At 35.6% G+C, this 15,200-nt stretch overlaps 1 protein-coding gene and 1 pseudogene across 3 annotated transcripts in view; both read left to right on the top strand.

Moving 5' to 3' along the window:
- Positions 1-15,200, top strand: part of Ccdc83 (coiled-coil domain containing 83) — a 49,896-nt gene that overhangs the window by 32,314 nt on the left and 2,382 nt on the right. For 2 of the 3 annotated variants that reach the window (XM_076846568.1, XM_076846566.1), the window contains 4 exons: positions 2,082-2,150; positions 10,340-10,461; positions 13,409-13,488; positions 13,987-14,186. In XM_076846568.1, coding sequence (XP_076702683.1) covers positions 2,082-2,150; positions 10,340-10,461; positions 13,409-13,488; positions 13,987-14,186 — 471 coding nt within the window. The remainder of the gene's footprint in view (positions 1-2,081; positions 2,151-10,339; positions 10,462-13,408; positions 13,489-13,986; positions 14,187-15,200) is intronic. The other variant, XM_076846567.1, reaches the window with a different exon arrangement.
- Positions 4,223-4,640, top strand: LOC143391258 (ubiquitin-ribosomal protein eS31 fusion protein pseudogene; annotated as a pseudogene).

Raw genomic sequence — 15,200 nt, 5'->3', positions numbered from 1 at the left:
CAAACCCAAGAGAGTACACTCTATACTGCTGGCACTTTAAGTTTGGGATATAAAACATTTTCTGAGACATAATTTCCAATCATGTATGTTCTTTGTTTACACTAAATACCTAAGTTTTTATTTTTCCACAGTCCTTCTACAAACTATCTCCTAAATCAGTAAAGGAGTGTTCAGCACATATCTTGGACATCCTTTCTTCAGAATCACAAACATTTGGTCTTTTTAATTTCAGTTGCTATTGTTTGTTGCATCTTCATTGGTTCAGTTGTTTCTGCCATGGTACTCTCTCTATTGCATGACTTTTACTAATTTATACAAATATAGAAGATTATGGGGAAATGATCAAGAGTTTGTCTGCCCATGCAATTGGGTCACTTCGTGACTGAATCTGAGTAAATAGTGAAATTGACCATTAAGTTATCCGACTATAGTTAAGATGGTTGAAAATACATATGTAGATCAAACAAGCATACAGTTCAAGCATGTATCATGAGAACTGTTCTAAATACTTCTCTAAGCATTTTACGTTTAAGTCTCTCAGCAACCCTACAAGGCCTAGGAAGCTGATGAGGAGGAGATTGAGGCACAGAGAAATAACATGACTTGCCCAGAGCAAGTAGGAAAACTCACAATCAATTCAGGAGATTTCTTTCAGATAAATCATTGGTGATCACACTATACATTTTCTCTTTTCTACATACTGCTAAATACTCAACATGGTTGAATTACATTTTCATTTTAACTGGCTATGTTACCATACAGTTCACCTTTCTGTACAGGACTTTGCAAACTTAGCTACACATTGATGTGTCACATGAGGAACTTTTTTAACCTAACCTGGTACCCGGGTCCCACTCACAGAGATGCTAATGTTATTGCCCTGGGATGTTACCAGGGTTCACAGATTTTTCAAAATATACAGCAGATTATAATATATTGCCAAAGTGGAAACCACTGCCTCATTGTTAGTGAATTAAGCTGTTAGTCATCTGACCTCAAGAGCTACTTCCTGCTTTTGTTTAAATGAAATTTTACATTGGAGGAAATTAGAATTATAATAGGAATATAAAAGTTCCTGGTTCCTAGGGCATATTTAATAAGCATGATTTAATGATTTTTTAATTGAAAATATTTCATCTCTAAAGACAGCAGAAAAACTTACCCTTCACATACCTTTAAAACTATTTCTATCCATATTTATGATCTAGACTTTCTCTTTTCTTTTTTGTAGAATATTTTTTTTAATTTCTCATCTTATCCCAGTGAGAGTTGGGAGGTTGAAATAGGAGAATCATAAGCGTGGGGCCAGCCTAAACAACTTAGTGAGACTATCTTAAAGAAAACATGGTGAGGACGGGAACTGGCAATGTGGCTCAGTGGCAAAGCACCTCTGGGTTCAATCCCCAGTACAAAAAAAAAAAAAAAAAAACCTCTTCTTTTGATTCTGCCCTTCTGTTACTGAATATTGAATTTATATCATGATCTTCATTTAAAATCATCTTACAAAGAAATACAGTGTCATCCATTATAAAATTTTTACAGGTGAAATTTAAAATCCAAGTATTTGAAAAAAAATGCATTTTATGAATGTACTGATGAAGTAAAACTTTTCCTGTTTCTTTACACAAAATCTTTCTAAGGAGACAAGCTAATAGCCAATATCCCTAAAACTAAGTGTTATTAGGTTTATAAATGTGTATATTGTTACTACTCATGTAGAAATTGTTCTAATTAAAAATATAGAAGTGTCATTTACTTATGCTTTTGCTATATGTTGGATTATATCTGACTATGGAGTGTTTGATCACTGCAAGTTAGCTATCTCAATTGTGGAGCATGAATGGACAGCCACACACTGTCCATTTCTCCAAATCACCTGTAGCAGACAATGTAAATCAACAAAAACAAAAATACAATAGGATAAGAACAAATAACTGAACCAAAAGTTCTCACATGTTCCTAAAAATCCTTACAAAATATAATTTAAAATGAATGATCAGTTAGACTGACTGTGTGACACCGTTGGGTAAAACTCTGAATCATCACATGGCAACTCTTGGTTAACATAAACTTTCTTTTAGAATGCTGTAAAGTTAATTGATAAAAACAGTTATCGAGAGATCTGGGAGAATGACTGGCTGAAAAAAGAGGTGAGTAGAATACATCAAAACAGTTTTTTCTTTCTTTCCTTTTTTTTTTTTTTTTTTGTTGTTGTTGAACTGGAGATGACATTTAATTGTAAAATGAAGTCATGGGAAAAGCATGGAATTTGAGATCAAGTGAAATTCTAATCTTTTTAGTAAGTTGCTATTCAACAAATACCATAGTCTCAGTAATAACCAGAAGTAATTTGGGGGCTACAATTCACACAGCATACTCAAATCTGTATAGTTTCTTCATGTCTTCTCCTGGGTGCATTCTGACTTCTGATTTAAATCACCTTTTTTGGATGATTTTAGAAAAGTGTGACAAGTGTTCAGTTTTTTAGATTTTCCTTCTTCCCTCTGATCTTCTCCAAGAAGATCCCTGGATGTGTGGGAAAGAAGGCCATACATAACCTTTTGTGGGTATACTGCTGAAAAAAAAGTCAGATCCGTGGGATTTCCTTTGGATCCTTGCTCCCCCTGCCTGCCTGTTGGGAAGGAACTGCTCTGGTCTTCTTTCTGCACTGGTGACTTCTGAAGTGGACTGGGCTGGCTTTTGCACAAAACCTATAGCTCCGCCTTTTTTTGTTCAAGATGATCCTGTAGAATGCAGCATCTGTGCCTCTATACCTCACTCAACCTGATCTTTAGGCCTTTTCACATTTCTTAAGAACATATAGAAATTACTGAAACCAGGTGTGCTGCCTTAGACTCAGTTGTCCACCTGTCTCCCTATATCAGTCTACATGCAGGACTGCTCTTTCTGGATGTGGTCATGTGATGATTTCTAGAGCAGAATTTCTCAATCTCCACACTGTTGACATGTCGAGATGGATAATTCTGTGTTTTGAGTTACTGTCCTGTTTTCCTTACATTGTGCATGCTGGTCCCTCTGCCCTTATCTCTATTACCTCCTTACTTTCATCTACCTGGAAAACACTAACTCTTCCTGTAGGGACAGGCATTTTTTTTTTTAAGTTGTAGTTGGACGTCTTTATTTATTTATTTTTATGTGGTGCTGAGGATTGAACCCAGGGCCTCACACATGCTAGGTGAGCACTCTACTGCTAAGCCACAACCCCAGCCCATAGGGACAGACTTTGATGACCAATTTCCTTGTGAATCATTTTTAACTCCCTCAGGAAGTCTTGAGTGATTCTCCCCCAATGTTCTTTGGTTTTATTAAATTCTTGTTAAATATGTTGAAATTGTCTGTTTACCCATTTGTGTCCTTAATAAATAGAGCTGGCTGTTTTTTCAATTATCTATCTATGGCACCTGATAAATAATCTGTGCTTATTAGCTATTGAATGAAGAATGTTAATGAATATAGACACATTATTGAAGGATGAATTACATATATGGCTGAGATCCTGGATGAAGGAAAAGTTATGTGAAAACCTTTGTAAATTGTTTATGTTGTGGTTTAAGATGATATGGGCTAGAGTTGTAGCTCAGTGGTAAGAGCACTTGCCTGGCATGTGTGAAGCACTGGGTTCAATCCTCAGCATGGCATTAAAAAATAATAATAAATGAATAAAATAAAAAGGTATTGTGTCCATCTACAATTTTAAAAAAGGTGATATACTACATCCTGTCTTTCCTGAGGGTCCACTGAAATGAAACGATAGAAATACAAAAAAGATCCTTTCAAAAGTGATGTTCCAACAATTGTCTGGAAGACAAAAAGCAGATATGAAAGCATGTTGAATAAAACTGGCAGATAACATTTGGTCCAGATGTTACAAGAGTGCTACAGAGAATGTGCAGAACTCAGTCAGCTTCTGGAAACCTGAGGGATTCTCTGCTTGGAGTCTGTGTGTACTATGAATGGTAGGGATGGGAACTGAAGCAGAAAACAAGAGTTACATGATGATCTGTGTCAGCAAGCATCCACCAGGACCTGCTACTGAAGGCTCTCCTCTGAGAACACTGAGAATTATCTGAAAACAGCTAAGGTTTCTAATGTAGACATTAGACATTTCTATGCAAAAAAAAAAAAATTCTTCCTATCATGGTATTTAAGAGTCTGCAATCTAGATTTCTAATCCACCATCTGAGGTGGAACTGCCACTGAGATGCAGATTTTCATAAAAACCCTTAGGGGAAGACCATCATGCTTGAGGTTGAACCACTGGATACTATAGAAAATGTAAAAGCCAAAATCCAAGATAAGGAAGGAATTCCTCCCAATCAGCAAAGACTAATCTTTTCTGGTAAACAAATGGAAAATGGGTGTATTTATCTGACTACAACATTCAGAAAGCGTCTACCTTCCATCTTGGGCTAAGGCTTTGTGGTGGTGCTAAGAAAAAGAATAATAAACATAAGAGAAGAAAGGTTCAGTTGGCTGTCCTGAAATACTGAAAGGTGGATGAAAATAGCAAAATAAGTCAATAAAATAGGTGCTGGGTTCTTAGGGCCAGCTACTTTGACAGACTTTATTATGGCAGGTACTGTCTGACTTACTGCTTCAACAACCCAGAAGACAAATAACGTGTATGAGTTAATAAAAGACATGAACGAATAAAAAAAAGGTTCACAATCTAATATCCTATTCTTGCCTTTCATCCCAGAATAAAGTTTATCAGTCCACCTACCCTGATGTTCCATAAACTGAGTCCTGAGTCCATGCTCCCATTCAGAGGAAAAATCTGTTATGAAAACAGACTACAAAACACAGTGGTAGAGAACATCTACTTCATTCCCCCAAACCTCTCTTAAATATGAATAAACAACCAAGGACCTTTAAGCATATAAATACAACCAATACAACAGAAGAGAAGAACCAAATGAACTAACATTAACAAAGTAGAAAACAATAAAAACTGTCCCTGAGAAAAAAATTCAAGGAATAAAAAGATCTTTTTTCACTCTAAAAAAAAAATCTGATAATGTATTTTATTTAGAAAATGAGATACTTTAAGGCAAAAATAATCAAATATAAAGTAGGAAACAGAACAATCTTTCATAACAGGAAAGACAAACCAGGTGCAATGGTGCATACCTGTAGTCCCAGCAACTGGGAGGCTGAGGTAGGAGGATTGCAAGTTCAAGACCAGCCTCAGCAACTTATAGAGATCCTAAGCAACTTAGCACAACCCTGTCTCAAAAAATGAAAGGGGACTGAGAATGTGGCTCAGTAGTTAATGCCCCTGGGTTCAATTTCCAATAGCAAAAAAAAAGAAAAACGGTGGTGGATATGACATAGAGTACTAATGTAAGATGTACAATATCCAAGGACCAATTCCAGAAATAAAAAAGTAAAGGAAAGAAAATTATGAATGAAATAATAGAAATTTTCTGGGTGCTGAAAAAGACAGGAGTTTTCAGAACATCAAGAACAAAAGGAATATCCTAAAGGTTTCTGGCAGAAGGTTGAAGGGGTGGAGAGGAAATTAACTGCAAAGAAATAAGAACCAAATGGCATTTGATTTTTCAATGGCAAAGTGCAGATGGAAAATTATTTTCAAATTGGTATTCTATACTCAGCCTAGCTAGATTAAGGGCAAAATAAAGCTGTTTTCAGAAATGCAAGAGCTCAAAATATTTATTTCTCAATCTTCCTCAGGAATTTACTTAAACAATGCACTTCGGCAAAACTAGACTGTAAACGAAGCAAGAGAAAAACAGGAAACAATGTAATTCCCAGTACACCACAGAAGAAATGTCTGAGATAATTGTTTTGCAGGCCTAAAAAGCATTCAGATTGAAATTGTTCTCACTTCTAGGCCCCAAAACCACATTATCCACAACCAGCTGTGCAACTCCACCTAAATGCATCACAGACATCTCCAATCTCTAAATTGAATTCATCTTCCCCCTTGCCACAAACACCCTCCTTATGCTATCTGTCCTTGTTGAGGATCCCACCATTATCCAGTTACCCAAGCCAGAAACTTGGAAGTGCCTTAGAAATATCCTCTTCTCTTCCAATATGCAGAATGCCTCTTCATTCCAGCAGGTCAGGTTTGTGACCACCTCGCCTTTCCTTTTTTTCCATTGCCCTAGTACAGATCCATTATCTTTTACACAGATCTTTCAATTGCATCTTACCTGATTTTCCTCCCTCTGGACTAGACACTTCCCCTTTCTTCTTCACACTACCCTAGAGATACCTTTCTAAAACATAAACCGGATTGTGTCAGTCTTCTGCTTAAAAACACTCCATTACAGGTTCTCCAGTCAGTTCAGAGGTGCCAGGAAGCATGTTCTCCAGAAATCAGTCAGGCCATGCTTTGCATATAGGCAGGTTAGACTCTACCTTGTGGGTAACAGATTCACTGAACTCTAACAGCCTGAGTGTTTCTGGATTCTGGAGAAGGTGGTAACTTGGCCTTCAATAGCCCTTCTGTTCCCTGAAATTTCCTTTACATACAGACAAGGTAACCACCTAGCCTGTTTTTAATTGCTATCTATAAAACCAAAATCAGTACTTTTTGAGAAAATTCACTTCAAACTACACACAGGTTTTAGTGAGCTAATCTTTCGTGATTCTTGAATGTATATCTTCAGCACTAACTTATGTGTACTCTCAGCTCTGAACCCACATTTGTATTTGTCTGCCAAATATTCCCACGTAGATATTCCAAAGGTCTTTCAAATTCAACATACCCATGGCAGGACTTATTAAATTCATCCTTAAATTTTCTTTTTCTATGTTTCCTTTTCTACCATCTGTTAGCTTCTCCTCTTTCCTTTTCCTTATCCTCTATTTCACCAAGTAGTTAGTGAGTCTAGGAAACAAGGAATTAAAACAATTTATATGCTTTCTATAGTACTTACAACTATCTTTAAAATTCCTTTATAAAGTCATGGTGAGTCAGGTGTGCTGGCACATGCCTAATCCCAGCTACTCAGAAAGCCGCGGCAGGAGATGGGTTTAGATTGAACCAAGTTCAAGAACGTCCTGGGGAACTTAGCAAGATCATGTTTCAAAATAAAAAATAAAAAGGACTAGGGATGTAATCCAGTGGTTCAATCCCTAGTACCCAAGTAAATAAGTAAATAATGCAAAGATAAAATTGTGGTGAATAGAAATTCATACTATCCCCAAAAACTCATCAGGATAACTCTCTAGTTTAAATCAATAATTTAAAAATAAATCAAGGTGGGCTTAATAATTAAAGAGTATATTAGGGATAAATTTAGTTCTTACAATTTTTTAAATTATAACAGCACGATCCTATAATAATAATTATGCAACTCATAAGATGTTATAGATTTTAGGCTTAGGGGAAATTACTACAAAATTGATAAGAAAGGATTGGTGCCTTGGCTCTTTCTGCTAAAGTCACAAATTATGTTTTACTTTTTAAATATTTTTTCCTTTTCAAAATTCAATGGAAATAAAAGAGAAAAATATCAAGTTTAATTGAATCACCAACAAAAAGAGGTTGGTAATAAAGGACAAATCATTATAAGAAAATTCAATAGGTTTAATTTCTCATTAGTTCAATAATTAGTATTATTAAATTTATTCAAAAGATTAATGAAAACTATTTCCAGTTATAAATATTATCATAAGAATTAAAAATTGGAAACAGAACAAAATGTATGTAAATTTCTTTGAGGAAGGTTTAGAATGAGTAACAAAGGATATTTGATAATGGAACTTCTGGAAACATTTTTTCCAGTTAACTATTTTTCCAACAATAACCAAAACCTTAGATCTCTGGGAAGGATACAGAGATGCTCTATTGCACGGTTTTTTTCATTATCTGGCTTTATTTAACATACTTAAGAGGAAAATGAGAATTGGAATTTTCTAACAACTTGGACTAATTTAACAAATGAAAAGCCAGAGAAACGAGACAGAGGAATTCTAGGAAGTTAGCAATCAGAATGTCAAGTATGAAGAGACATCAACTTAAGTAGATCTTCTAGGTCCCTGACTTATATAATAATTTTAACTAAATTATCTTTCTCAATTTCTAATTTCTATTTACATTTCTTAGGTATTTGGGGACAAGTAGTATTTCACTTTTTCCTCCTTTTCACTGTCTTATCCCAGAAATCTAAAGGTACTTATATGACTGTGAAGAGGAACCAGTTTAAATTTTCCTAATATTTTAAAAGGCAGAGAGGGAGACAGCAATTGATGAGAACATTACTGAGAACTTTAAAGGGGAAGATGATATTGTGGATATCTTTAGCCTGAAAAGCTGGATGTAACTCTCCAAAAAGGATCTCATTCCCAACTTTGGAAAGAGACCAAGAACTATGTGTGTTACCTCCCAAACATGCCAAGCCCTTAGGTCAAACATTTCCAAATGTTCTAGTATTTTTCTCTGCTTATAACCTCTAACTCTAATTTGTTTCTTATTCTTTGACATTTGAAAATCACAAACTTCTCCTTAATGCATTCAAGCTTATAATCAAGTTAATTATTTCTCAACATATGAGATCCTTGAATACCAACCTCTAGCTTTGTAATTTTGTATTATGAATCTAAATGATTTTGCTAAATTGTTTTATGCAGGAAATAACATATGCTTTTCTTTCTAACTCAAAGCCACCAACAGTGTTTGAGCCTTTTCTGTGACACTGGTATTACTTTATAACTATTTGTGATTTTGTTTATGGGATTATAAACTGTCTTGAGGGAAGGAGACATGACTTACTCACCTTTGTATCTTTCTACTTATAAATCAGAATCTTGTCTACACAAGATTTCATATATTTAATAAATGACTTGAGTGATAGAACTATGCATGTGGAAATATATCAAATGTTTCAAGATTTTAAAATACAATTAGATCCCAGTGACGAAGCAGAATGTGTTAGTTATTTTCTTCCATGTACTCATCTGAGTTCTATTCTCTGCAACTTTTGACAAGAAATAGTGAATCTAAATTCTGTGCCTTCATTGTTTCGACTCATTCCCTCAAACTTGCATTACTGCCTCCTATTTGTCCTCCTACTATCCTCATCAGCCTACCACTTTCTATTGTATACTCTTAGTTCTAATTCTTCTATCTTTCTGATCCTTCCCCATGAAGACTTATATTGCTATAGGTCTTCTTCTATATTGCTCAAACTGCTTTCAGTGGCAGAGATGTGAGTTGGGGGTTCTATCTAATAACACCCCTTGATATATTCTTACCATTATCAAGCCTTCTTTAGTCAAAATTTACCAAAATATACTTCTTAAGGACTGATGAAAACTCAATCAACAGAACTGCCAATTTTTATTCATATTTTATTTCTTCAGTACACATTAACTAAGCTTGTTGTGTCTAGCATTACCTGCCATCAACTAGAGGATAAAACCCAGGCTCAATAGCTTTATTTGACCCTGATTGTCCACTTCCTCTCCTGCTTCTCTCTGCTGCCACTTTGCATGTATCCACATCAAAATAACTGTGCCTTTGCATATGTTGTTCCTTCTACCTAGAAAGCAACTTCTTGCATCTGCTTGAGGGATCTCTACTCGACTTTCAAGATCTGGATTAGATATCATCTATTCTATGAATTCTCCCTATCTGGACACCTGACAGAAATAGTGTTCATCTCTCTCTCCTCTCACAGCAGCAGGACAGCTTCCATTATGGTTTTATCACATTGATTTCTATTTTAACTCCATTTTCTCACTAGGCTAAGAGATCCTAAGAAAGCTATTGTTATCTTGTTGTTCATTTGTTTCCAAAGCATAATATTGTTTTTGGCACATAGTAGGCATATAAAAAATTGAATGAATGAATGAACAAATAGTATTTCATCTACCTGCCATTTTCCAGAACTACCCCAGCACTTAGAACATAATTGTTTTATGGGGTCTAATAAAAAGGTCTGTGCTGCTGCTTCTTTTTTTTAAATACTATAATATAGCATTTCCCTCCAGTGTTTTCATTGTATTGTTTATAATTACCCTTAGATAGATTTTCATCTAGTCTTCTTATTAATCTCTGCCTCTAGCTTTTATATAAATTCAGCAGTATTTCTAAAGGTAGAAAAGAACAAACTCTGCTTCCTGTAATAGCTACCTAACAATGAAACAGTTTCTGATAATGACCTAGAAAAGAGTCCTACCTATTCCTTCTTACAGAGGAAGGATAATGCAAACCCAGCAATAAATAATACCTGATAGAGCTACTCCTTGGGCACATGCACTTTCAGGAATTAAATTTGCTATAGAAGTCCTTATAGATCTAAATCAATAAGTACCAACACCTATTCTCTTCTTCTGACAACAGATTGCAATTCACAGGAAGGAAGTTGAAGAATTAGAAAATATTATTCAAGAACTGGAAGAAGAAAATTTGGTGCTTATTGATCAACTGTTCAACTGTAGACTTGTGGATCTTAAAATACCCAGGTGAAAGTCATTAACATATCTAGAAAGTATTTGGTAAACATTTGTCATCTGTAAAAAAGTTCTGTTTTTTAAAAAGATAATTTAAATTTTCATTGCTTCAGTCAGATTGCAATAATCAAAAAGAGAAGAACTCACAAAATGGCCACAATGAGGGTATAGGATTGTCACTATTGACCATTGATTGGTACAGTGTAAACTTTGACTTATTTTTTCTACCAATGCATTATAGTCACAATAACACAACAATGAATATCACAACTGTCAACCTTCAGAAGCCTACACAGCCACAAAAATGGTAAACAGAGCAGCAGAAAATGTATGAGGTGTAGGATTAGCACAGAGAGGGGTGAGGGGAAAACCAACTTTCTCTAAGCTTTTTGGAAGTGTTCGGGCCTTCTGGTTATCTCAGAATTATTTCCTCTGACAAAATAGTCAAACTGCTTTGGAAGTAAAGAAAACAGACTAGCATTCCAAGTCACATTTGTTCTTGTACCAGAGAAACCAAATATATATGTATATATATAATATATATAGTTAGTGTTTTAAGTTAGCGATTTTTCTTACCTGACCAAAAAAAGAGATCCTGGAATATGAAATTAAAATCAAAAGTAACTTTTATTCTTTTATTATTTGGATAGTCAGAAACAAGAAGTAATCTGAATTGTAGCAGGTTTAGGAAGAGAGGGAAAATCACATAAATGGGTGTACATGTGTGATATGGGAAATGAATATTTAGATCTAGGAATTTGACATTAAGCTGAATACAATAGAAAAGCCAAGAAAAAATTTTCTCCCAAGTATTTCCCAATGCTGTGTGACATGGAAAAAATACCATCTGATACATGATGAAGTATTTGTTATTACAAACTTCCTATTGTGTTCCAAGAAAGGTAGATACAGGCAAGTTGTGGGTTCCTTATTTTCCAGGCTAAGCTATGGGTATATGGGAATATGGATATAAGATTAAAGAAATTGGGAGATAGTGTAATTCCTTTAAAGGCTGAAAGCTGTATAGGAGAAGATAGAGAAGAAGCCACCTGCCTCCCTTCCACAATTGTTTGCTGCTCCTGGAAGAGTAGATACCAATGTAGATGGTGAGGCTGAATGAATTGATTACTAGACATCTGTACTTCCAGTCTCTTGCACTGATGCCCTGGAGAGCCCCTAAGAGGTAAATAGTGCCTGTCTGCTCTCCAGTAGGCAATGCTTCTGTAATCAGGTCTCTTGGCTCAATATTTCTGTCCTTCCTCTAATCCTTTGCTGCTGCTGATTGCTGCCTTCTTTGTGATCAGGTCTAATCTCTGCCATCTATTGCAAGTGTGTGGCTTCTAACCACTGTTAGACCTGTTGTTAACTTTCCTGTTTTCTGAATTGGCCAACCTTAGGAGGGAGCTACCTTCTAAATGGCCAGCTCCACTTTTCTGCTTCAGTAAACCTAGTTTAGTATATTTGATTTGGTGCTGACATTGATATGAAGTTAGTAATAATCATAACAGACAGAATTCTTTCATTGACCACAGAGGACTTGGCAAGGACAGAAAGGGATATGTTTTCTTTCTTTCTTTCTTTCTTTTTTTTTCTTTTTTTTTTTTTTTTTTTTTTTTTCAGTGCTGGAGCTCAAACCCAGGGCTTTCTTTGCACATGCTAGGCCAAGTGCTCTGCCACTGACCTACGTTACCAGTTCAGATGTGAAACATTTAATGTGGATTTTCATTAACTTTTTTTGCTGTGTAATGTAAAATTTAACCCTATCCTCTGTCTACTCCATGAAAATCTTTAGTGTAATCCACATTGTTCACCGATGTATTAGGGATTTGTTTTCTTTAGTGAGAAACATGGAATTCTTGCTTCTAAGTCTTGCTTCTAAGTTGGAAAAGATGAAATCAATGAATTGATGAGCATATGCTGCTGCACCTCTCTGTGCTCTCCTTTTCAGAATGCCCCCTGAATTTTCAATAAGAAAATATGATTCCTTGAAAGCTCTATATGGCATTTCCATGAGATTTGCCTGAAAAGAGCATGAGGCAATGAAACCCTGGCAGATGTGCAAATCCCTTATACTTACATCACAGCAACTAAAGTAAATCCCTTAAATTAGGGGCTTTCAGTTAAAGAACATAAACAAAGTGTCATCCAGATACTTATGGCTCCAGCAAATACTGCTACATACAGTGTGTACATATTTAAAACATAAAGACAATTTAGTAGATTGATTTCACATTTAGCTCTGATTTATAGGCAGATATGTCTGAGGCTATAGAATTGTTTCCTGAGTTTACCATTTCAAATAATTAAGACCTTACTAAATATCATAACCTTTATAAACATAGCTTTCTCTCTCTGAACAATTATTTTTATTGTCACTTCTGTACCACTATAGGGCAGCAACACTTGATAGTTCAATTCGCTGGGCTTGTAGCCAAAACATGTAACTCAGGGAAAGCCAGGACCCAGATGGCATCTTGGGTTCCAATGGTTCTCTTCATCTCAAATCCATCCCATTCAGGCCACTGTCATTCCTCACCTGAATTATAACAACAGCAACCTAACTGGTGTCATGTTTATTCTTGTTTCTGGAACTTTAAATGTGCTATTTCCCTATCTTAGAATGCTCTTCCCTCACTCCCAGCTCTTCCCTGGTGAACTTCTGGTTCTTCAAGACTCAGCTGAGGTTTTATCTCCTCCAGGAAACCTTCCCTATCCCCTAAGGTTAACTCAGATGCTGCTTCAGTCTTTCTGCTCCCCAGCATTCTCACACTATGCCAATGACCCATCTTGGTACGAACAATTATTCTAAAATACTGTAGGACTATATATCACCCACTGTGCCCTATACCTATGTTTATTTTCTGTGTGTCTCCAGCACCCAGGAGAGAAATGGATACTAGTGAGCACATAATACAATATTTACTGACTGAAAGACTGTTTTTCTTGTTTGTTCTTTTAGGCGACTGTATCTTACTCAAGCAACTGGGCAGGAATTGCCACCTGAAGAAAAGCCTTTGGAATTTGCAGAACCATTTATAGGTATTATTTTGTCACAGTGGTGTTGACATGTTTTTCTTTTAATTAGATAAATAGCTATTAAGCATATATTATAGGCAGCAACTTACACACAAAAAAGAGCTATTCAGGGAATAGATATAGGCCAGCTCCTCTGGATTTCTCTCCTTGTAATGCTTGAACTAATCTGTCTCCTCTCTCTCATGGCACTTTCTAATCAAATTCACCATGTTTCATCATGACTTAAAAAGATGGTAATGAACAGTGAGGGGGTATTGCCTACATTGACATAGTTCCCAATTTAGCCAACCCACAGATTCCCAAATGATTACTGTAACTTATTAGCTAACAGAAGGAATTACAATTTAAGAGTTCTTTAAAATGCCCTCTCTTACTTTAATCCATAATTTTTCCATTTCTAATCCTCAAATCTCTTTCAAATTAAAAATGTGACAAAGGATGTATTGCTTTGTCATAATTTTGCTTTTGTCAAATAAAGTAATTTATTTGCATTCATCCTAGAAGAAAAGACAAAAAAGCAACCCACAGAAAGTGGAGACATGTTGAGCTCATCATTTGGGAGCAGTCTTCTCCATCTCAGTCATGAAGATGGTATCAGAGATGACCAGCATCTAAAGATAAGGGAAGAGGACACGTTATGCACAGAGTTTGGAGATTCTCATGTGAAATATTTACTATATGAAGATGAGCGGGATTTCAAGGTAAGATTCATGAGAACACAACTTTGACTACTAGGAGAAAGCTGTTTTATTAACTGAGAAAATTAACTTAAACCATGTATAATGAATCCTATTTGCAATTCTTACTAACTGGCCCATCATTCACATCTCTCATCGGTTATTATTTTTGCTCCTACCCTTGGCCAACTTGCTTACATATATTCATTTATAGACCTCCATTACTAGAATACAATGTAAGTTATCTAATGTTGCATAATGAATTATTCCCAAACCTACCAGTTTAAAACTATATTTATTCTTTTTTGGGGTTTCTGTTGGTTAGGAATTCAGGAAGTACATTTCTGGATAATTCTCACTTGGGCCCTTGGGCAGTTGTACACGGTCACCTAGGGCTACAGTAAGCTGAAGGGTTGGTAGGGCTAAAGTATCCATTTCTGAGGTGGATTACTTACATGGCTGACAAGTTGATGCTGGATAAACTGGGCATCTTAGTTCCTCTGAATAAGGGCCTCTCCAGTGGGTGTGAGTATCCCTTTGTTATGATGTTTGGTTTCTCCTACAGTGAGCATAAGATAAAACCTGCAATGTTTTATATGACTTAGCCTTAAAAATCATATACTATCATTTCCATCATATTCTATTGCTTGATGTATGTTCCAATCAAGGAGAAGGAACATAGCTGTTACATCTTCATGGGGGAGGGTTACCATCACATTGTAGGAAGAGCATGTGGGGTAGGACATATATTAGGCATCTTTGGAAAGCACAAACTTTCACATATACCATCAGTTGAAGCCTAGATTATAAAGGCTTTTTATTTGAAGTTCTCTTTTTGGTATATTCTGGTTACCCCCATGTTCATTTATTGCTATTTTCCTCCTTGGTCCCACCAAAAATTTAAAAGTTCTTCTGGAATTTAAAGTCTGGTAGGAGAAAGAAGGATGCATAAAAGCAGAAGAAATGAAATAAATCATTATTTTAAGTAATTATAATTCAGTCCTTGCTATCATCAAGTGATCATTTAAAGACTAAAAT

This window comes from Callospermophilus lateralis, chromosome 2 (genome assembly GCF_048772815.1).
Source record: "Callospermophilus lateralis isolate mCalLat2 chromosome 2, mCalLat2.hap1, whole genome shotgun sequence".
NCBI lineage: Eukaryota > Metazoa > Chordata > Mammalia > Rodentia > Sciuridae > Callospermophilus > Callospermophilus lateralis.
This window is presented reverse-complemented; position numbering and strand designations above follow the sequence as displayed.